The sequence below is a fragment of the Callorhinchus milii genome, unplaced genomic scaffold, assembly GCF_018977255.1.
Source record: "Callorhinchus milii isolate IMCB2004 unplaced genomic scaffold, IMCB_Cmil_1.0 Scaffold5, whole genome shotgun sequence".
Taxonomy (NCBI): Eukaryota; Metazoa; Chordata; class Chondrichthyes; order Chimaeriformes; family Callorhinchidae; genus Callorhinchus; species Callorhinchus milii.
In genome coordinates, this window is record NW_024704746.1 from 19459776 (window position 1) to 19483608 (window position 23833).

General features: G+C 37.3%; 1 protein-coding gene across 1 annotated transcript in view; it reads right to left on the reverse strand.

Annotated features, from left to right (window-relative positions):
- Window positions 1-23833, reverse strand: part of LOC103174634 (dihydropyrimidine dehydrogenase [NADP(+)]) — a 156153-nt gene that overhangs the window by 35509 nt on the left and 96811 nt on the right. The window contains exons 14-16 of the mRNA XM_007887106.2: window positions 14216-14380; window positions 4118-4186; window positions 795-878 (exon numbers count right to left, since the gene is read on the reverse strand). Of these exons, the coding sequence (XP_007885297.1) occupies window positions 795-878; window positions 4118-4186; window positions 14216-14380 (318 nt within the window). The remainder of the gene's footprint in view (window positions 1-794; window positions 879-4117; window positions 4187-14215; window positions 14381-23833) is intronic.

The window sequence follows — 23833 nt, forward strand, 5'->3', positions numbered from 1 at the left end:
ATAGCAGACCCAAGTTCGCGGAACAAAGGAAGTGAGCAGAAGAGAGAGGTGGAAGATCACAGTGATAACAAGGCGCTAGGATATGAAGGGATATATAGGTGAAAGGTAGACACAATGAAAACTGATGAAACAAAGCGAGCATGAGATCTGACAATTAAAACATTTATTCCTACTAACAATGTCGATTGGAATAATTCTAAAGTAGAGAAGAGAATACATAACTGCTTTTATTGTGATGGAGTTTTGCAAATGCAATGATGGAAAGTAGAACTGGTGCTTTTTACTGCGACCCACAGACACCACAAGGAAGGCTCTGTGCACTGATCCTCTACATGTATGGAAATCAGGCTCAAAGATTTAATGAAGCAAGACACAATGACTGCAATTTTATTGCTGTGGTACTAAAATCCTCATTTTTGAGACACAAAACGCCCCCCACTTCTGATGTACCACAGTGCTGCTGGTGGACAAAAGTCAATTTGGAAACAGAAACGATTAGATTAGGACTGCACCTTCACTAAACAATCTTCAGGCTGTATTATTTTAAGTGTGGTGAAAGGTGGTAGTGTTTAGTTACTTGTCATTTGTGTGTAAAATGTCTGCAAATTTTTATTCAAGGAACAGACTGATTTGGGTTATATTTAAAAGACTACGTATTTTGAAAGGAACTTCAATTAACCGGGTAATGGATTGTAAAAGTCACACAGGGGCTTACATGGAATTGCTATTTAATAATTGTTATAAAAGAACTACACTTTAGATTAAACCAGGAAGGGGAAAGGTCGAGTTATTACCTGTCCACAGGCCAGTCCCATTCCTCTTTCTCCCATGCCGTGTGGACAAGACAAGTTTAATTCGAGAGCATCTGCACCAGAAGCCTGAGAGGAATAAAGAATTTAAACACATAGGAAAATAAAAAAACATGCCAATGAAGCACGCTAACATCCTCAACATACAACACAAATTATTACAGCTCTTTGACTAAAATATGTGCAACAGGGAAACCCTTTTTTTCTCTATGTGGCTAATTTCTTCATTTACACTCATTTAATGTACCAAGATTCTGATGAGAAGTCTAAATAAGCCGTCGCATTTACTAGTAATGTATTAGAAGGTGCTTGTTGTTCAGCGAACACAATGTACACAGCTTCCTGGGAAGCGTAACCACTCAACACTGCACTGAGAGCAGGCAGTTCTAGCTTTGAATCCTGGGAGTGCACTCAGCTCACTACCTTTTTGAAATGAATAAAATTAATACTGGATTTGGATTGGAGAGGGAATGGTAAGAGGGGGCTAAGTGATCTCTGAGGAGACATGGCTAAACAAGGCACTTAGCTAGCTAAGGCATTTCCAATATCATCAGCATGTTTGAGTTATCATTAAGATGTGGAGGTGTTGACCTGTTCTTATTCAGCCAAACCAAAGCCCTAATGGATAGAAAGGTTGACAATAACCTGTGCTGCACAATTACCAATAATTGTATCATTATGTCATTGGACATAGGAGGTTTCAGTATCAAAGGACCAAGTGTTTTTCGGGATGTCACTGGAATAATAGATTTGGTTACAAAGACATGAATCAAAAGAAAATGGATCTTGAAAGGTAAATGGTAGGGCATATTGCATACTGATTTTAATAAGCTTTTGGTAGCTCAGAGTTGCTCCTCTCTTGATCACAACTTATCATTGCTCTAAACGTGCATCATATTGTCTTTAAGAACATAATGTATACATTCAAGGTCACATGTAACTGAAAGCAAACTCTTGTTTTTCTCTTTGTAGCTGATTTCTTCATTTACACTCGATTACCTTACTTTGTATTACATACGTGAATAGCAACATTACATGATATAAGTATGACTGAGTAGTTTTCTGAATTGCGTTCAGCTAGAGTTAATAATAATGTTCAGTTAAATCCTTGCTGTTAAAATTAAAATTCAGTAGACTGTCTCTACCTGATAACTTGTATTGATGGCATCTTAGCCTCCTTTATAACCCTCCATCTGTTTTCTCTCTTTACTATTCCCACATGGACGAAGCCATCCGAGTGAGAGGGAGGTCTAACTAGGACTGCCCTCAATATCACTCTGAATTGTATGCCAGCAAATCATTGGCAAAAAATCTTGAGATTCAGACTAGTGGCTCCAGCCTATCGACTCATCCACTACACTGTCTTCTCATTGTTTTTTTTTCTCCTCTCCTCACCGCCTCCTTCCTTGAAATTTGTTTTACCTCTTTCTCCATTTGCTAGGACAAGATTCCAGGGGCATCGGTTGCCTGCGGGAACCTCAAATTAATTGATCATTATTGACGCGACTACATTCACAAGTAAAGGCTTGGCAGTTATTGTTGACAAGCTTTCCAACCAAAGGGACCATCTTGGCCTCATATCTGCACGTGTACACCTTCTAGCAGCGGGTCTCTAGATAATGAGGGCTACAGTCAATATTCTCTCTGCTCCACAGTTCTCTGTTCCTGTCAGGTGTATGGTCAACACTGTAAAACCATTGGGGGCAATCTAAAATGTATCCGTTATCTCACAGGGAAATGAATGAATTAAAAGCCATGCATCCGAGCTGTCAGAATTGTCTGACTTAAAATAATTTTAAAACATGTCTGAACAGGTATTTAAACAATTATTATACCTCCGCCAACCTGCCTGTGTGAGTTTACGTGCAGCCATTAGAGAAGAGGAGAATAATAAGCACCGGGATCCTCATAGAAAGCAGAGGAACAAGCTGTATGATAAAGCCATTTATCATAGTCAGTATTTAGGTGGTAAGGCTTATTTCCAGCCAGAATTCAGCAAGAGATTTCATGGTCAATTAGGCCAAAACAGATTTAAAATGGACCCAGAGCTCAAGATCAAAAAGCCAATTATCAATAATGTTTAATTTCATTTCCCTCCAGTAAGCCCTTTAACTCAGAGATTTTCCACTACAGTCTGAAAGGTTCAGAGAAAAATGACTGGCAATTTAAGCGATCATTATGAAAATATGCAATGTGTTATACAAGACCTTCAGGAGAAGCTAGCTTCTACAACATTTCAGATAGATTACTTACTAGCCTACGGATTCATTCACGAGGAACAAGACACGTAGCAAGCTAACATAGAAAAACAATTGCTGAATATTTGGCATTAATGCTTCCAGAAGTACGATGTGCCAAAATAATTCAGACTATGTCACCAATGATGCAGATTTTGCCTTCTTTAGAAAATGTTGGCAGCATAATGTTTACATTTTGGAATGCTCAGCTTAGCAGAAGTCATGCTATAAAACTGTCGGCATATCCATGGAGTGTGTGCATCTGGTTCAGTCTTGGGTAGCAGATCAGACATGAGAGACAATGTTGTCATTGCATATCAGCCCTGAAATGTAATTGGGCACAGGATCTTGGACATGCCTTGCATCCCAAGGGCAAGTTGGAGTATTGCTGCGCTGCTTATTGGATAGTAAAATAATTTGTTTCTATAATAGCACGGTTAGCATGTCTCAAAATTATTTCTAAGAGGATTTTTGTCGAGCTCCCGTAAAAATATCATCAAGGCCCTAAGGCTAGCATCAGTTTCTATTAATATAACACTTGCCGGTAATCCAGAACTCTGGTCAACTACACACATTTATAGACAGACACAGAACACTGAATGGATTAAACATACAAAAGGCAAGGACCAGAAATCTTTATATGTGAACACTAGAAAATACAGCCCTGAGTAAATATTTTTTTAAACCCAGAGCGAACTGTCTGGAATGGTCAAATATCCTTTGGGTGACTGGCTTTCCAATTGGCATCTTTTCAATGGATAAAATTCTCTTTCAGCGCAGGCCTCCCTCTTTTACTGAATTCTGAGTTACAGCACCAGGTAGTAAATAGAAAAGAAAATGGAAAATCTTGTGGGAATGACTCTTTTCACATGACTTTAATTATTGCAAAATAACTGCCAGTTAATGACAGTAGCAAAATCTTAAACTATCAAATTTAACACGGATGAACAATTCATGGTAATATTCTCTAGTCCTCAGCCATTGGTAAATAAACACAATGAAATGCTCATTAAAAATGGCATCGCAATTATGTATGCAGTGAAGTGTGGAACAGCAAAGAAAAACACTCACCTCTGCCATCTTTGCAAGTTCTATCCAATCATCCTTGTTGTAAGTACACATGAGGCTGGCAATAATGATCTATGCAAAACAGAAACAAACTATGAATGTCTATCAGAGAAATGTATTTTTAATTAATGCAAATAATTTTACTATAGCACATTTATTTCTATTGTTTTATAAATTTGAGTCTTTGAGTGCTTCTGAATAGATGTAAAAGATACGGACACAACGTGATTGGTGTTAATTGCATTTTTTTATGCTCAGGAACACCACTCTGGTATTAAATTTCAGATATTAATGGTGGAAGGAACTCCTCATTATTATGTTGGTAAAACAAATGGATCAATCTTAGCCTAAAGCACGTGCGTGAACATTATACAAGCACATCTCATTTCTGAGATGTGAAATGTGTTCATTTGTAGGGTTGTTTACATAATTAAATACTTTTTTATGTAGAAAATAATATTTACTAGAAGTAGGTAGTCCTAAAAGATCAATAGAAAAAAGCCTTGTCAGAACATTTTAGTGGATTTTATCTACCACTAATTTAGCTAACACGTCAAATATCATTGATAATAAAGCTTACGTAACTACATTTTTCACGGTTTCCATACAGAGTGCGACATATTACCTAAGAAAACCTATAAATAAATTGGATACAAAGGCAAGTGCTGCCTCCAAAATACCTGAATATATCTGGTTCACAATAGCTCTTTGAAATTTGTTTTCCTTTTGACGTAAACTGGAACTTTTTTTGCAAAAGAATCAACAACTCTTATACAAATATGAGGAACAAAAGACACAATGGCTTTTTGCTGCCATCTATGTGTGTGAGAACATTTTGACAGGGTTATTCGAGTGGTTTTTTTTCGCTTAAATGGACATTTTGGTCATCAGTCTTCCCACACCTGCACAAAACTTCCTGATCCAACTCCTTACCTCTCCATCAGCAGTGAATGAGATTTCAAGCACTGCAGTGCTTAAACTCTGCCTTACCTACTACAGATGAGACTAAAACTAACTAAAATGTAAATTAATTTCTAAATCAGAATTTCATTGTTCCGTCAAATCCAAACATACAAATGCTACAATTGCAATCTGGATACATTTATACTTATCATTGCAATTACACGTGGCTAAGGACATTTTTCAACAACAGCAGAACACCAAATTAGATTTTGTTTAATAAAAGAAAAAAAGTGTTTCTTCTTCAATTCGAGTCATCAGCTGAAGCTTCAACATGAGCATTTAAGATTATCAATTGGTTTCATTGTCGCAAAAGGGTTTATTTGACCCAAGGCATCCCTTTAGCTCAATTGATCAAGATTTTGGCCACACAGCATTCTCGAGAAAGAATTGGGAGGTTCGTGAATTATGTGGGAATAGGATAAATTTTACACCACAACATTGTGATGTTCATATTGATACAGCATAACAAAACCATCCAAAAGATACTTATCCTTATGTCTTCTGCCCTCCATTGAGCCTACAACATACATAGACACTTTACTGTGATGCACTTTCAGATATCATTCTGATGTGAATTACATTAAATACAAGGAGTATTCACTTTATAGTACATCATGAGAAGCGCTTTGAGACATCTCGAAGACATGATCAGGCGCTATATCAAATGCAAGGATTGTTATTATGTTTTTAAAGAATCTGCAGATGTGCAGAAATTAATTTATCATTTTTAATTATTAAACGATTGACCAGCTGCTATTAAATTTGGTTCTTGAAGCCTGTACTGATCTATTTTACATTGCTTAAAGCAGGGCAAGCAAGAAATATGCTGATAGATATAAATACTAGTATTTTAACATTAACAGTGAAACCCAAATAATCACATGCATAATTCTGTTCCAGTTTTATAGCCCGCTTTACTATCCCTATTTCATTTAAATCAATGTTCAGTTCACCTACTCTGTACTGTGGCTGTATGTATTTTTCTTATCTTCCATATTATGTTATAACTCACTCTCGAAATAGCTATTTTTCTGTTTTTCCGAAAGTCATTATTACTATCTGGGTAAACCTATCAAGTAAATGCTAAACATTCTTCCACTACACCAAAGAACACTGACCAGTTTTGATTTATTTTTATAATGACTAATAGACGTTTTAAAACTTTGTACTAAAGGCTTCCTCACATAATCTTCCTAGCAGATATAACAGTTTGACAGACACTTGTGACTCAATAAATACAATATTCTCCTACTTAATGGACAAATTACAGAACAGGGATTTTGTATTAAAAGAAACAGAATTTTTCAGTCAATCGACAGTGGAATCAATCATATTATTATTATCAAGCACTACTGAAGCACTAGCTACATGGGAGATACTCCGACTGCAATCAGTGATGCTGTAACATAGGGTTGCCTCAGACAATATTGGAGGTACCACATTCACCAGCTGGTGGAAGTAAAATGGGATAAGTCCGAGATTTGAATTTTGATCAGTGAACAAATACTTTGTGAGACAACACTGAGACTCAGGTTGCTCAGCTCAGGTGTGTGGATAAAGAATGCTTTGGTGTGATGTCTCTAGACTAACGTTAGCCAGCTTATGAACGTGTCAATAAATATGAAAGTGTTGACAGCATTTTTCCTGAGATGGAAGTAACAGATGAAAAATTTGCCACAAGTGCTTCTGGGGACTTAAGGTAATGACACCAACACAGAGATATGATGCACAGTGAAACTCAGCACAATACAAGTCAGATAATCTGATAGTTGGAGTCACTGGAGTCACTGCTATAAAAGTTACATGTCTGCCACTCAAAAGGACAATGCTAGTCTTATACCAGTCAAAGCTGCCTGAGCTGTATTAAATCAAGTATTCTTTCCATAATAGATATAAACTGTAAACATGGGAATTGACCAGCAGATCAATCACCATCTGCAATTGAAGTTAGTGACCCTTCATCAGACAGAACTCATCACTAGATTGGATTGAGGAGGATAAGTGGCATCAGAAAAAAAACAAAGACGTTAGGAAGAAGCGGGGTGGGGGTGGGGGGAACAATACACTTCCCAAAAGGTTTTGAATGCACAATAGAAGTCAGATAATCTGATAGCTCGAATTACTACCCTAAAAGTTCTGTTAAGTGCTTGGAAGGACTGTTAAGCACTCCAAGATGTTATCCTTTGTGAAGGGCACTATATAAATGCAAGATGCCGTTGTTAATGCTGGGAAAATACACCAAAAAGACTTTACGCGATGCAAAGTCTGATTTGCAGGGAAGTTGCTGGTAAAATGGTGCAGATAGGTAAGGTTTTTAGGCAATCCATTAATCTAAGTCCCCCTTCTGCGAGAGATTCAGGCAATGCATTTTGAATGACAGAGGTCCACCTATATTCAATGGATAGACAATAACACAAGTTTTTTTTAATTTAAAGGAATAAGGGATGAATCAGGTGCATGATCCCAATTTCCACTGAACCATCATTTACTCTCCTTGTTCAAAAAATCTCAGATTTCATGCTTCATATTATCAACTTATATGATTGAGTAGTCCTTATACCAGTCCTTATATTCATATTGTTAAAAAAAATGTACTGTGGGTCTTCAGAGTATAGAACACAATTCAGCAGTAACATAGAAACTTTGCTGGGTAGCAAAACCTATGTCTGCGAAAATTTGGGGAATTAAATAATTCTCCTCGTTCCACATAGATGTGCATTTGCCACCTTGAATATGAATAGATATTGAAGTCTATGCTGTGCCACTTTAGTATCTATCTGAAGATTGAAAGAATGAAAAGACTTGCATTTTTATACCTTTCATATTCATCCACCTTAAAGTGCTTTATAATCAAGTGTAGGGACTATTGTTTGTAGGCGACATCACAACCAGATTTTTTTGTGTGCAAAACGGTCCCACAAATAGCTACGAAGTGAAAGATATGTGGAGGATATAATTGGGCAGGAGACCACGAAAAATACCCTTCTGCTTTCAAATCGTGTCATAGAATCTTTACTGTCCATCTAGAAACAAGCAGGACCTCAGTTTAACATCTCATCTGAAAAACAGCACCACTGACAATGCAGTGCTCCTCCATTACTGCACTGGAGTCTTTACATACACTCTTAAGCTCAGTTATAGAATTATAGAATATTATAGCACAGAAGGAGACCATTGAGCCCATCGTGCCCGTGCCAGCTCTTTGGAAGAGCAACACAATCAGTCCCACTATCCCGTTTTTTTCCCCGTAAGCTTGCAAAATTTTCCTTTTCAAGTACCTATCTAAATCCCTTTTGAAAGTTCTGAGCCAAAGGTGAGGAGGCTCCCACCTGAGCCAAGCTGCACCTATTGGAAGATCCAAAATAGTTTGTTGTGTGTGTTTCTACATTATTCTGAACCGTTTTAGCAATGAAATCTCATTTAGTTTTATCATTTATTGACAAATATCTTTTTTTTAATGTAGCAGTAAATAAAGGGGGCATATTACAGCTCATCCCCCGGAATATCAAATGCATTCAATGAGAGAGTTAACAGTTGTAAATCCTGTCATGTCTCTGAAAAGCATAGGAATTATCTTGTTATCAATTTAATAACAGAAGCATGAAGTAAGTGATGCCATCCACCGACACCAGTAACACTAGGCCTCTCAGGGAATTCTCTTCTGTAGAAACTGTCAATCTAGGTGGATATGGACATATTAAACATCGAGGACAATGTTCCTTCAACCCATAAATCTATTCTTTCTGTGCCAATGGAATGAGTAGATTCTGTGAAATGATAAAGACAATCAATGCAGAACGGCTGGCAGCCATGACCTATAAGCCTCCCTATTATATAAGATTTTCTTTTTTTATGAATAATTTTGAGAAGCATTAATCTCTGACCTTCAATTTTGTATGGCTTGCATTTAGAAAAGGTCTGAAATCCTTTGTGTGCTTCTGCAAGGATAAGGTAGATCAGGTGGAAGAAATGCACTGGATTATAGTTTATAATCACCGTTAAATCTACAGAAAATTACCTATTTTATTCAACTTGCATTGATTGGCAAGAATGTATTAAATGGAGAGTGTGCCACCAGTAGTTTGTACTTAATAAAGTGAGTAGCATGACAATTAGAGTTGCAAGGAAGCTGGTTTCTACATATCTCAAAAGGATCACTAGCTTTGATAGTCTAGTCCTACCTACTACCTATGTTTAGTTTCCGCATTACGTTCAAGGCTATTATCACACTGTCACCTCAAACAGAAGATGGGTCATGCCATAAATTATGGTTAATTCTAATCCTTAAGCAGTTTAATTCTAACAATATCTATATGATAAATAATAAATAATCCTTGCATTTGATATAGCGCTTTTTACATCTTCTAGATGTCTCAAAACTCTTCACAGTATATACTGTAAAGTGAATTAACTGTATATTTGTGGGCGAAACGCGGCAGCCAATGGCGCACAGCAGTGTCCCACAAACAGTCGTGGATTGAAGTGACCAAATTAATATTGTTTTTTTTTCTTGAGGGGTTATTATCAGGCGTGTGGAGTAAGAAAACTTGCCCAAAGTTTTGCCCTGCTGGGAATCGAACCGAGGTCTCTCGCTTGCGAGGCGAGTGTTCTAACCACTGAGCTACAGGACTCTGTTGGTAATATGCAATAATACAATATATACATATATAATAATAATAATCCTCGCATTTGATATAGCCCCTTTCACGTCGGGAGGACGTCCCAAAACGCTTCACAGAATATACTGTAAAGTGAATTGACTGTATATTTGTGGGCGAACGCGGCAGCGAATTGCGCTCAGCAATGTCCCACAAACAGTTGTAGATTGAAAATGACCAATTTATTATTGTTTTTTGTTTTGCAGGGATTATTATTAGGCTCTGTGTGGAGTAAGGAAACTTGCCCAAGGTTTCGCCCTCTGCCTGGAATTGAACTCAGGTCTCTCGCTTGCAAAGCGAGTGCTCTAACCCCTGAGCTACAGGACTCCACGTACATAATGCATATACATACATAATGTTACCTTTTATTCAGTAGTCCTATTTTACTAGAGCGATGCAATTTTCTGATTTATTGGCAAAATCTCTGCAGCATAACTGTAGTTTAAGAAGCATAAATCTGAATGAACAGGAGGTGGTACGAGACCACCTGAAGGAGGCAGTTTCACACCACTTCGGACTTGTGCCAGCAATAATTTGATCGCATTTCTAATATACGTAAAGAACTGACAGTCCCACTGACTTTTGTTAACATTAAAAATCTCCCCAGTCAGTCTGTTGGGTGTCAGCAGAGTCCTGCACATGCCATGGTGCTCTTTTTAGCTTCAGATCAGTGTGCCGCAAAGCTGGCATTTTAAGGCCATTTTGTTGGCTAATGAATGCTCTACTGTAGATAACCTACAGAAGATAATTAGATAATTATTTGGAGAAGACAAGTTTGCAGGGCTATAGGGAGAGCGGAGGAGTGGGATTGATATGGATAGCTCTTTTCAAAGAGCCGACACAGACACGATGGACCAAATGACCTCTTTCTGTGCTATATAATTTTAGGATTCTATGAACCTGCTTGATATGGTTCCTGTGGCATTTAGTGAGTCATAAGAAAGTGAATTCAGTGGAATTTCAAAGTGAACGTTTTTGAACTATGCTTCAAAATACCTAGTCTAGTTGGGCTCCAGGTTTAGCACTGATAGGATGACAATTTTCTGTTAAAATGATGCAAAGACTATACAACATAAATTTGCATTTATATAGGGCTCTTCACTCTGGATAGCATCTTGAAGCACTGTGGAGTAGCTATAATACTATTGTGGCTAGAGGTTGCTGATATACACCTCACTGTTTTCTTAGCTCTTATTTTTCACACACGCTACAGTTTAACTGCAATTGTTCCAAAAATACCCTGACAAACACCACTTATTCAGTGTTGAGAAGTACCATCCCACCGCACTTTCAAATGGGTTCCTTGCAATTGATCTGAGGTCCACCAATTGAAAATGTAGTAACTTGATGAAAGTTGTTATCAGCTATCTACCAAACCAAAGCATGTGCTGCCAGTACTGAAAACACAGAAGCAGACATGGATGGTAAAATCGAGATTGAAACCGTGTTAGCGAGTGAAAAATAACAAATTAAGTATCTGCGTAAAACGTAATGTTTTATACTGAGAGACACAAGTCAAAATTTGTACCATGCTTACGGTTGACAAAACAGATAGGCATATTTTATTTATATCACTGCAATAACAGGAAAAGAAACCAAGAACAATGATACGGGGCTGAGTGAATTGTCTTACTGGGTTAGGGTGGAGGCACATTGAAACCACGCACAAATAGATAACCCTGGCCAAAAAAATGCACCCTCTGGGACTCATAACTTCTTTTATTAAACCAGGCAACAGGATAACTGGCTAACCACAGAAGTCTATTTTAAAACCAGAAGCACACAATTTCAGTCAAGAACATTTTTGCAATTATGAGGATCAGACACGTGTGTGGATACACTCACTCCATTCTGGCCCTGAGAGAGATATCAAACAGCTCACTTGTTTTCGACTTACACTAGCTTTTGAACCATGAAGATCCCTTTACTGGTTGAAGAATGAAAAAATAGTCAATTCCATTTCTCACCTGATAAAATGATCCCTTTGATCCCCAAAAGACAGACAGACTAATTTAACTCCCTTTCTCCCCACCAGCTTTTCCTTTGGTTCAATAAATGCCACAATATGCAGTACTTCAATGTAGCATAAGTCAACTTAGAAGTTGGTGGTTGCTAACAGATTGCTATGAATTTACGAATACCAAATTACCTTCATTTAGGATGTTATGTTTGGATGTTAATATCCTTTGATTTACAAACCTAGCTTTTAAGTTATTAAGCAAACTTGTAGAGGTTAACACATGATGCATGAATGCTTTGAGTTAAAATAAATATATACTTATTACAGTATGTTCCGTGAAACGCTTTCAAGTGTCTCAAAGATGCAATGGGGCTCTATATCAAATGGAAGGTTATTATTATTATAGCACAATTAGTGTAGCTTTCACGCAAATAACTTTATTTTCAAATTGTCACCCGTGTTTATTAATTTGTTTATCACTGTACATTATTAGAAGTCATGTTTCTGGCATCTCAAAGAAAGGAATCGTTCTCGTTGGAATCTGGCAGGGAATTGAAAGGACCTCCTATAATGGAGCAATCATATGATGGTTTAGGCATCCCTGTCCAGAAGGTACGTTTTGCCTATATTCAGTGGTTGAAATTTTAGGTAGCTGAAGTTCCGCCTTTGTGACAAAGGTTTATTCAGATTCTTTTCTTCATGTATCTTTCCTGGAACTGTTCTATTTTTATGGCAGTCATATCAATTGATGGATGATATTATCTCCAAGTGCCAAAGAATATCAAAAAACAATAATTTGGAGCGGGGAAATCATAGACATTTGTCCTTTTCAGTGATTTTTGAAAAAATATATGAGCGAGTAAAGAAATGAACTGAACTTAAATTATGGATCTTATTTCTAGCAAGTACACCTATGTATTCATAAAATAGGTTTAAACTGATAAATTTTAAACAAATGCTTGGTGTTTTTTCACAAATTACTGGTAAAACAGACTATTCCGTGGGCTGATAAAAGCATTGCATTATCATTGGGGAGTTATCTGTTCTCAAGTGCTTAGATTGCCCATGGCCACTGCACAGGGAGACCGAGGGACGTAGTAAAGATGTCAAGAAAAAAATTAGGATGGGACCACATTAGAGACAAAGAGCTAAGGCAGACGAAATTAGCTCTGCTGTGGGATACTCTTCCAGTATATGAAAGGTAAGAGAGGGCAGGCAGGCAGAGGAGAGGAAAGGAAAGCAATAAGAGATAATGACAGTTCAAAAGGGATAAAGGCAAACAACAAGAGAGAAAAAAAATCATAAAAGACTTGACTGAGGACAGGAAATGAGAGAATATTAGTAGGACGGGCACTATGTTGTTTAATCATATTCTGCTGAGGTACAAGGAAGCAATTGTATTCAATAGGTGTTGGCTGAGATTCACACAGCAAAGCGTACATGCACAGAATTAAAAGCAGGTTTTCGCAGGAGCAGTAAAATAAATAGCATCAGCAGAAAAATAAACCATGGGTGATAAAGCAGCATGGTGATTTCCATAAATGTTGCATAAAACAACAAAATTGGTTCATGATCTTTTATTCTTTTCATTCATTGGATAATTCATTTTCTGAAAAGCGCATTCACATTCCTTTAAAAACAAGAATATTATTCGGAGAAAGAGTTCCTCACAGCCATCCATTTTGTGGCAAACCTCACAATGTAACTTTTCCACTGAAAGAGATCACGTCACTGTTAACAAGAAACAAACCAAGGTACCCAAAGTAAATGGGGAAAAGCGTGATTGATTACTGGGTATCTTACACATGCGGAAATCCATTACTAAGGGCATCCAACCCAGTCTGAGTTCCACATATGTATACTACCTATACATGGAAGCTTCCCTGTGGCTTACACTCTCTCCTTGGGAGAAGCATTATGTATTTCCAGAGAGTGCAAGGTTTGGGGGAGAGAAAAAAGACACTGGCAGCAGTTGGCTACAAAGCCAGCAACTGGCTAGAGGCTTAGGAAAAGCAAACTGCCTATCCCTTTCCTCAGTGCAGATATTATTGGGTACCAAGGGAGGTCTGTATAAGTGTAAGAAAGATAGAAAAACACACAGGACAAATAATCAGGCACTGTAATCCTAACAATATTGTAAAAGCACAATGCACTATTCAAAGTCAATTCCTGGGGTGCAGTACAGTGGAACAGTGACAAACGGCACCACTGAGGAACAGGAGCAAGTTAACTTCTGTGATTCCTTGTTCTACATGTATCCAATGTTAGGTTAGTAAGGGGCTAAGCCAAGACTACACATTTTTATCGAGAAAGACAAAGAAGATTGGAAGGGAGAGCCATCTCAGGTTGCTGTTGCACAAAGTTGCAGAACAACCATGGCAGAGATGATGGCTATATTTCATTATTCAACGTGATCATCCATAGACAAGCACCACTTCAATTCATACACAGTAGAGGTGACATTTGATAATTGCAGAGAAGTAGGAAACTACAACTGTAACAGTTGTTTATGGTACTCACATTTTTGGGAAAATCAGCCTTTAACTCAGTAATGCCTTTGCACCAGTATGCACATGTCTTCTCACTGATGAGTTCAATGTTAAGGAAAGAACTTTGCCCAGGACCATAGGTAGGACCGGAAGTCATTCCACGCACAATTCTTGGGGAAACATTTGTCACTATATCCTGTCAAACATACAGATGAACAGAAGTCATTAAAACAAAAAATTGCTACAGAATATACACTACACGAAAGGATAACCACAAAGTAATATTAATAATCATAATAATAATAATAATCATTCTTGCATTTGGTATAGTGCCTTATCACATCATTGAGATGTCTCAAAGAGCTTCACAGAATATATTGTAAAGTGGAGTGTATATTTTGTGGGCGAAATGTGGCAGCTAATTGCGCACAACAATGTCCCACAAACAGTTGTGGATTGAGTGACCAAATTATTATTATTATTTTTTTGAAGGGAGTATTATCCCCGGAAAGGCGATCCACCAATCGACTAACAACCAGGTTCCTACTTACTGCTAGGTGAACAGAGGCGTGTGGAGTAAGGAAACTTGCCCAATGATTTGCCCTGCTGGGAATCGAACCCAGGTCCTCTCGCTTGCGAGGTGAGTGCTCTAACCACTAAGCCACAGGACTCCAATGAATGCTTAAGCAAAAAAGATTTAAAATTTCCAATCTTCAGCAGATCGCATTTACTACACATCAATGTGTAATATAATCCGACATTACCATTATGTAGGACATCATAGATAAAGGGACACAATGAAATCACTGAGGGAAGTTCAAACATTAGCAATCACTTCAAAGACCTGCAGGCATTCAAAGACTAAAATGATTTGAACCAGTTTTCTATGAATAACCCACGATGCAATTATACATGTCCTCTCATGCTTATGCCTTGCATACATTTCAGAGGTTAGACTGCTGCAATCTGCCAGTGAAAGAACCAAGAGACATTTAGAATTATTACTGTAACTTTTAAATTAACCTAAACTTTAACCTTACTTTATAAACTGCAGTTAAAAAAAAGTTAACGTATTATTAGGGAAGACAAAGATTCTGTGAATTGAAATTGAGAGGAGAATTTTTTTTGCTTAAAGGCTCCCTGGTGCATTGCTTGAATTGCAAGAAAGCTGTTCATAGGCAACTTTTCATTCTTCAGCTGGTGATAGATCATATTTAATATCATATTTGTGCCAACAGTGAGTTTATTCCCAGATTCATTATTAAATGACTTCTTGTCATAATAACATGCACTTCTAGCATTCCAACAACACCTCTATTACACGTTACATGCATTCTAAAGGCAGTTGATGTTAAAACTGAAGTTAACCCTCTCCCCACCCCCGCAAAAAAGTTGTTAATACTAATATTGTAGTTACGAAGCACAACAGAGGAAATTTTCCTCATGTCTGCCATCAGTTATTAATTAGTTATGCAATTCAGTTGCATTACTGAACATGGCATGAGTTGGAACTATTGATCTCCACCATGTTAAGAACATAAGCGCATGAGAAGTTAGGAACAGGTGTAGATTGTTTGGGTGGGTAGAGCCATTTTATAAGACCATGGATCATCTGCAACTTAATACCATTCTCCCTGCCTTTAAGCCATATCCATTGATATGCCTCACTACCAAATATTGATCCACCTCCCTCTTAAATATTGCAATTGCACCCCCCACTCTGCGTGCCTACAACCTTTGGGTGGAAGTGAATTCCGCATTTCACACCAACCAGCTAAAAACACAGAACTTGCCATTGAGAGCACTGCCTGGCAAGCTTTCCCAGGGTTTGTCCAGCAAGGACCATCTCGTTGGGGCTTTGGCCTGTGGGGTAAACGGGAGCTGAGCGAGAAGAATCCTTGCTCCAAGACTTGCCAGTTAGCCAGCCTGGCTACACTATCATCAGGATTCATCATAGCAACTCATAATAGCACTGTCATCAGGATTCATAATAGCAAATAGAGATTCGTATCAGTCACTAAAGTACTGATTTGACTTCCAGCTGTCAGGTCCTCAGGTCAGTGTTAGGGGCATAAGTTTCTATTTGCAAATCACCACATTTTAGACCCCAGATATTATTCCTTTCCTATTTTTCCTGAAGAAAAGTACAAAACTAGACCATTTCCTGCCATGCAGATGTGCAATATTCTGAAATAAATTTCCAAGCGCTTACTAACAACATTTTCACAGCGCCATTTAATCTATATTTTGGTAGTGGTCTTTGCTTATTTCTCATTCCAGTGGTGTGATGGGCCTGTGCTGTATGATCCTCTCCTGTGGATACAGTCTCATGCAGAGAGACCTTCAATCTTAACCTTCCTTTCATCCTCCCCATGCAATGGCAGCTACAATTGGAGCAAATGCCAATGTCTCTACAAAATCTTCTGTACACGAAGGGAGCTGCAGCACTCTGCACAGTAGACTTTACACCAATTCTGACTCTTCTTAAATATCTCCTGCTCAGTGCCAATTAATTGCAATTTTTTTTTCAGCCATACATTTGGATAGTGCTATTAGCCACCTGTACCCCAAGGCAGAGCACTGAAACTTTTATTTTATACATGGTAGAAAAGCGATCTGCCAATCGACGAACAATTGACTGCCTATTTAGTGCTAGGTAAATAGAGGCATGTGGATTAAGGAAACATTTTACCCCACCCGGTAATTATTTTACGTGTGAGGCGAGTGCTCTATCCATTAAACTGCAGGACTCTATGATAGCTTTCATAGCATTTTGTGTACATTTTGTAAACTAAGGGAAGTGGATCATTTAATAAATTTGAGATTTAGTAGTAATAGTCTTTTTGGTAGAATTCACATTCATGATGTATTATCCAGATATATTATCTACTGAGAATTTTCTTTTATCTTTAGTGGAAAGTGTATAACAATATAAGGCAATTATTCATGTGAATGAATCCTGTACATTTTAAACAGAATTCAATGAAAAATACCTACCTTAACAATAATAACTTGCATTTATAATTCCTTGTACAGAAAAATAAACACCTTAAAGCACTTGGCAAAATCTAATCAATAAGAAATGGAGTGAATATTGTTATATGGGGTAAAACTGGATTAGGAAGGGGAATATAAAACTGTATCTAAAAATCTAAAATCTAAATTAAATTAAAGATAATTCCGGTTCTTTTAAATACATCGCAAAAGCTTGTTACATGAAAAAATGTAGCTGTGTTGGTGTCCGCTGTAAAATTGTTTTATACCGAAAATTTCAAAGATTTCCATTATTTGCGATGGAAATAGTAAAAATGTGAAAATAGTAAGACTATCAGTTTTGAGGTCACTGGCTTCTCCAATGGACATTTCACAATTGTGAAAAAGAATAATATCCAATTCAAATAAATTTTAGGATTCACGTTGGCTATAACAAAATATTAATGTATAAGAGACCCAGTAGCCTAATAAGAATATTCTTATTAGTTATGATTTTTTTTATTATAAAACAATTAAATAAATCAATTAGGATTTCGGCTTCACTTTTGTTCAAGTCAAACATACTATAAATAACGAGCAATTTATCTGCGGTATATCTTAAAAAGTAGCTCTTGTTTGATCTGATCAAATGAGGTGCTGGTGTCAAAGCTGATGCCAACTGACAGGCATTTAAAGGAACAGCTTTAATCGTCACACAATAAATATTTGTCAGACTCCTTCATTTGAACACGTGATTGCCATCTTGCTGTTATGCAGATCAGAACAGTCAGCTATTATTTTAGACAAATTTAGACAAAGAAAGCTTACAAATCTTTACTTGTAAATTGAGGCTTTTATTGAAAGGAAAGATGAATTATTATATCAATTTCATTGTGCTCACCCATCCTCTACTTGGAGTATTATAATTAAAACAACACTCACAATTTTAATGGCTGGTTTGCGGACAGCCCAGGGCACCTCAGAATTTAGTAACAGTTTAAAATGGCCCCATTTCCCAGATATTGCGTATCTCTCATACATAGTTAGCAATATCATGCGACACGTTTAATAATTTACACCATTTTCCATACATCACTCCTTCATAAATGAACATAAAACATTTTCATGAGTTGGTTTCACATGCACATAACAAGTCCAACCTATACTGAGATCTTGGTTTGTTCATAGATGCAAGGCATTAATCACAGGAGTGCAATGACCTTGTGTTTGTCCACATATTATTTGTGCGTCTCTTTTTTGGGAAAACTTTCTACTCTGTATGCATTTGAGATTTGAGCTCAGATCTTAGCTGACTCCATTGGACTGCTAGTCCAGATGCTGACTTCTGACCTAGTCTCTGACAGGAGCTCTGTTGGTGGTTGGGTGGAGGGGGGAGAGGAGGAGATGAAACTGAATGTTAAGCAGAAGACGAAAAAAAGCTGTGAAGAATGGCAGCTTGCTGTAGCAGACCTCGATGCATCTCTTCTTTCACTCCGCACACTTGAAACTGGCTGCTCAGCGTGCTTGAATACACATGTACCTCATTTGCATCGTGAGGCATATTAATATGCAAACTACCAGTGCATGACTTGAAAATTCACAAAGTTGTGCATGGATATGTCGGCATGTCTGCTTGCAATTTGCATCAAACACTATACAAGTTCCCATAGTGGAGAATATTTGGTCACACATGGGTCTTATGAGGTGCGGAACAAGTATTGCCAATATTTTCTGAAGCTTCTTTTGATCATTGGTAATATAAAAATGCAGCAAAAAAAATCAATATCTATTTATAGTCTTCAGCTGATCAATTTTGATTCTGAGGACATGGGGAAATTGATAATTGAAATGCTAACACCAATAAAAATAGAACACATTGGACATAATTTATTAATAATGATAGAATTAGGCAGCATGAACTGTCCCCACATTCAGAAAACATCAAGTTATCTAGACACTATACCTTGAATCTGCAAAATATCTTTCTATTTGTATATGGAGCTATGTCTGGTTTGGATACTCTTAAGCACGGTGATGGGTTTCTGCATGTTCCAGACACCCGGTTGACCAAATAAAATCTTGCAGTGAAAATTATCATAGCACATTCATTTTCCTTACAACATAGGTTTGCCACAAAATACACTAGCAATTCACTTTACAGTATATTCTGTGAAACGCTTTGAGGCGTCTCAACGACGTGATAAGGCACTATAAGACTATTATTATAAGATTTTTGCACATACAGCACTGGATTGAATATTTTGAGGAAGGGGATATTTCAGAAAATCTGTTACTAACAATGCTGGGCTAACCTTTACCAAAACCTAATGCAATTCATTCCTCTGTCCACAGAGTAGGCAAACTTTAATTTTCTTCTGATGAGATAAAACCAATGCTCTTACTATTTACGAATTAACCACAATTTACATATTTTAATTAAGAACCAAGCAATATAAAACAATTAGGATAATGAGTGGACTAACTGGATTCCATAACATTTAGACTGTTCTCCAGTGAGATTGGCAAAAAAAACTTAATTACTGCTAATTACTCCTGATTTGCATATGTTTGACAAAGCGTACAGTTGCTACAATATAGGATTATTTATCTCTGTATCTGGCAAATGCTGGCATTTCATAGGTTTAAATAATTCCAACAGGAGATTTACATGTTAAGTGGCTCAAACTGCTTTTGAGGTCAAATTCATTTTACAGTAAATTCTGGATAACTCGTGACTCCAACGGCAAAAAGGCTGAGACTATCAGTTTATTTGTTAAAACTCGTTTAAGTTAAATAATAACAACAACCAAATACATTTATCTGTTAAAATGTACGCTCCCAGGCCTCTCTCTCTCTCTGCATGATCCTCCAACAGACCAGAAGCCTCTGCGATAGGGTACGTATGGCAGGAGGTCATGGTCTGGTGCTGTCATAGATTGGACGCATTCTCAGATGCGTCTCAGCGACCTCTGGTTTATTGGAGGGCTGAGCAATGGCCTACCTCCCTTTGTAACATGAATAGTCAATAGATTGCGATACATTGGTGAAGCCATAGGCTTGAGAGTTCCCCAATGTATTGCAATCTATTGATTTAGGAAATAAAATTATGGGATACAGTACATTGGTAGTTCAGGACATACGTACATGCGACCACCAGGAAGGTGGAAAACAAACTAAACAGAACCTTGGTCTTTTTCTCGTCAAGCATTCATTATATTCTTATGACTTGCACCTTTGTAACTATTCATGTGGCTGCCTAGAGTATGTTCTGAGAAGGCGGCACCTCTGATGATGTGTCAAGTCAATACATCATCACAGATTGTGTGCGCATACTCCGGGATTAACCACAATTAATTTACTATTGATTAAGTTCTGGATTAAGCAGAAGGTTTAGGGAGGAAGAATTGAATAGTAGTTGTTTCTAAGTACGACATAAACCTCTTTACCTCAGTTTGCCTGCTCTGTGGGAGATCCTCTTTTAATGAATGGTCTGCTGTCTCTCACAGATGATAAAAGCTATGCTCGAAAAATAGGAATTTGTTGCCAAATGCCTGAAACTGTGCACATGGAGCTCACACAGATAGTTAAAAGACTCGACGTGAAGTGTTTTAAAAATTATATTTTCATATTTCAGAATTCACCCTGGAGACACTGCAATTTTATAATGTTTCTGTCTGAGAGCAATTTTGACAGATGGGGAGTGAAGCCAGACTTTCCAAGGAGAATCTGTAAGAACATGATCATATGGCTGCATTCAGAATGCCATTGCACAGGGAAGACTAGGTTCCAGCAGGTGGGAATGCTACAATTGCCCTAAGCTCGCCAAGGATCAAACAATCCAGCCAAGTATTGTACACTGATCACTCTCCAGTGACCCTGCTGGGAAGTGCAGGGAGAGCTCCAATCAATTGGCCCACCTAAGGGGTACTAGGGAACGGAGCCCACTTTGATTCATTTTTCTGCATTTATACTCACTAATGTAACTCAAAGTTTTGCTGGAATCACCTCAAGGTGTTTTCAGGAGCAGGTCTCCCGCATGATTGGCTTCAAATCCGTGCTGCTCGATTCCAGTGTACACTGACTGCACTTTTGCAGTGAATCCGTGTGAAAACCAAGGCAATTCACAGGGAAACGTACAGGATAAAGAGGGTGACAGCCTTAACAAGGTTTACATATTAATTTTGCAGTAGAATTAACTTGAACAAAAAAAAGCAGCGCTGTTTTTAAAAGATTAAAAGCTTTCTAAAGAAGAACTGGTAAACAGAACTGTGCCGTGTATTCCAGAGGCTATATGGCAAATCTTTGAGCTGTGTCTGTATTTAATTAGGTTAGTAACTTGGGACTAGTTTACTTCCAGGCATAGGCATTATTTAATATCAGAATATGTGTGAGATATTCAACAACTAAAAAATTGTCAAACTGCTTGAGGGACAAGCCCCAAGCATAACTCTTGTTCTTGGTGCTATAAGATAATGTTTACTACATTCAATAGTGTGATGGAATTAAATTAGCTAAAGATTTGCTCTGCAGATATGTATGAGACATTAAAAAAATGGATATCACAAATAGAGTATCATCACTGTCTATTTTCAAACCTATATCCGTATTCATATACCAAAAATATACTTTAAAAATTGTTACTTTAGCCAGTTTAGGACGGTTTATATTAAAGATATACTTTTTCAAAGTTGGGTTTGAAAATTTAAAAGTAGGAGTAATAATTATAGGCATTTGACATAAGGTCTATTTTGTACTTTGTTTGATTGCTAATTATATTCAGTTTACAGTGTATCCTGTGAAGCGCTTTGAGACGTCTTGAAGACGTGATAAGGCGCTATATCAAATGCAAGGATTATTATTTAATATATAATTAAGGTCATCTGCAATTCCCTGCCCTGTACACATGCATTTATCCATTGCACATAATACCCAAATGTGTCTTATTAAAATATCTAAAAGAGGTTTACACAATGAGTCACTTGAAGTGTTGCGGCAGTTATGTAGGAAGAAGTGACAACTGATCAGTGCCAGGAACATCCCACAGGCTGCAATAAAATGACAATCAATTAATTGTTTTGGGTGAAATTAGATCAGAGAGAGGAATATCAGCCAGGTCACCAGGAGAACTCCCTTCACGGGACTTTCATCATCCGCACGAACCATCAGAACACCTTATAGGAACATAGGAATTTGCTGGCGAAAGAAGACCAAAGTCTATCTAGTTCGCCTTCCACCATCCTAGCAGTCACTTGACATATCATGGCCCAAACTATATACTGTATCCTGAAATATTATTTTCCAGCAGAAATCTATCTCATTTGTTCTTGAAACAAACGACACTTTCCGCTTCCACCGTCTCTCGAGGGAGCCTGTTCCAGAAGTTTACTGCTCGCTCACTGAAATAATGTCTCCGCAGATTTACTCTGAATTTACCTGCTTTCAATCACAGGTCGTGTCCTCTGGTTCTATTGTTCAGTACAAGATAAAACAGCTTCTCATGGTCTGCATTATCTAGTCCCTTCAGAATCTTAAAGACCGTAATCATATCACCCCTCAACCTTCTCTTCCCCAGTATGAACATGCCCACTTTATCTAATTGCTCCTCTTAGTCCAGTCCCTCCATGCACTCTAGTACACCTCATTACATCTTTTCACCCTGAAGAAGATAAACAACAAACTATTGTTTTAAATAAAAAAAAGTAAATGACCATTTTCTGCATATGAATCTGAGCAATTCCATTATACGCAAACTGTTTTAGAAATTGCATGGTCCGAGATAATGGGAAAATGATGAGAAATGTAGGCCCACTTAAAGAGGTTATTTGAAAATATGATAAATCACTATTTAAACTGGTTAAAATAACAATATTAATAAATGTGTCAAGGCAATTGGTATACAAGATGATGGAATTAACAAAACATCTATTAAAATAACTAGCTTCCTAGCCGTAAAAGATTAAGTCTTACCCAGACACTTTGCTGAGTGCATGAGATATATTACCACAGAAGTCTATCAGAAAACAATTTCTACTTCTGGCAACCTACTAAGCTCATATTTACCTATACATTACTTCCAGCCTCGCCCTATTATAACATTTCACATAAATTGAGGTCTAAAAAGCTCAAAAGCACCTATTTGTTAACTCAATGAGCATGTTTTCTATTCACCCATTTCAGGAGGCACAGATGATGGTATATTAAACTAATACTGTACAATAATTCTTTTGAAAAGATCAATAAAGAACCTGTTCTCATTGCTTTATACAGCCTATAAAGCATTGGAAGAACAATTTTCTATGTTTGAATACCAGTAATTTCCTTTTGCCTTACCAAGGACGATAAAGTAGTTGGTAGCGAGAGTAATTATATTACAGTATAATCCTTTTCTAATTCATTTCCAAGAAAATCATTTTGTTAATTTTAAAACATCACAACAATTTAGAAACTGAACAGTCTCTATAACCGATAACATCAGCAATTTGAATTCCAAGAAACTGTGGATTATTTGTTCCTAGACGTAAATCTCTGTGTCATATGCTTATAGTGAATTAGAGTGAGCTGGACATTAATCATTATAAATAGATGCAGCCGAAAATTCAAAGCACAAGGAAATGCTTTTAGGATTTTTGCTTACTGTAAGCGTATTTCAAACAAAAATGCAATATTGAATACAGAC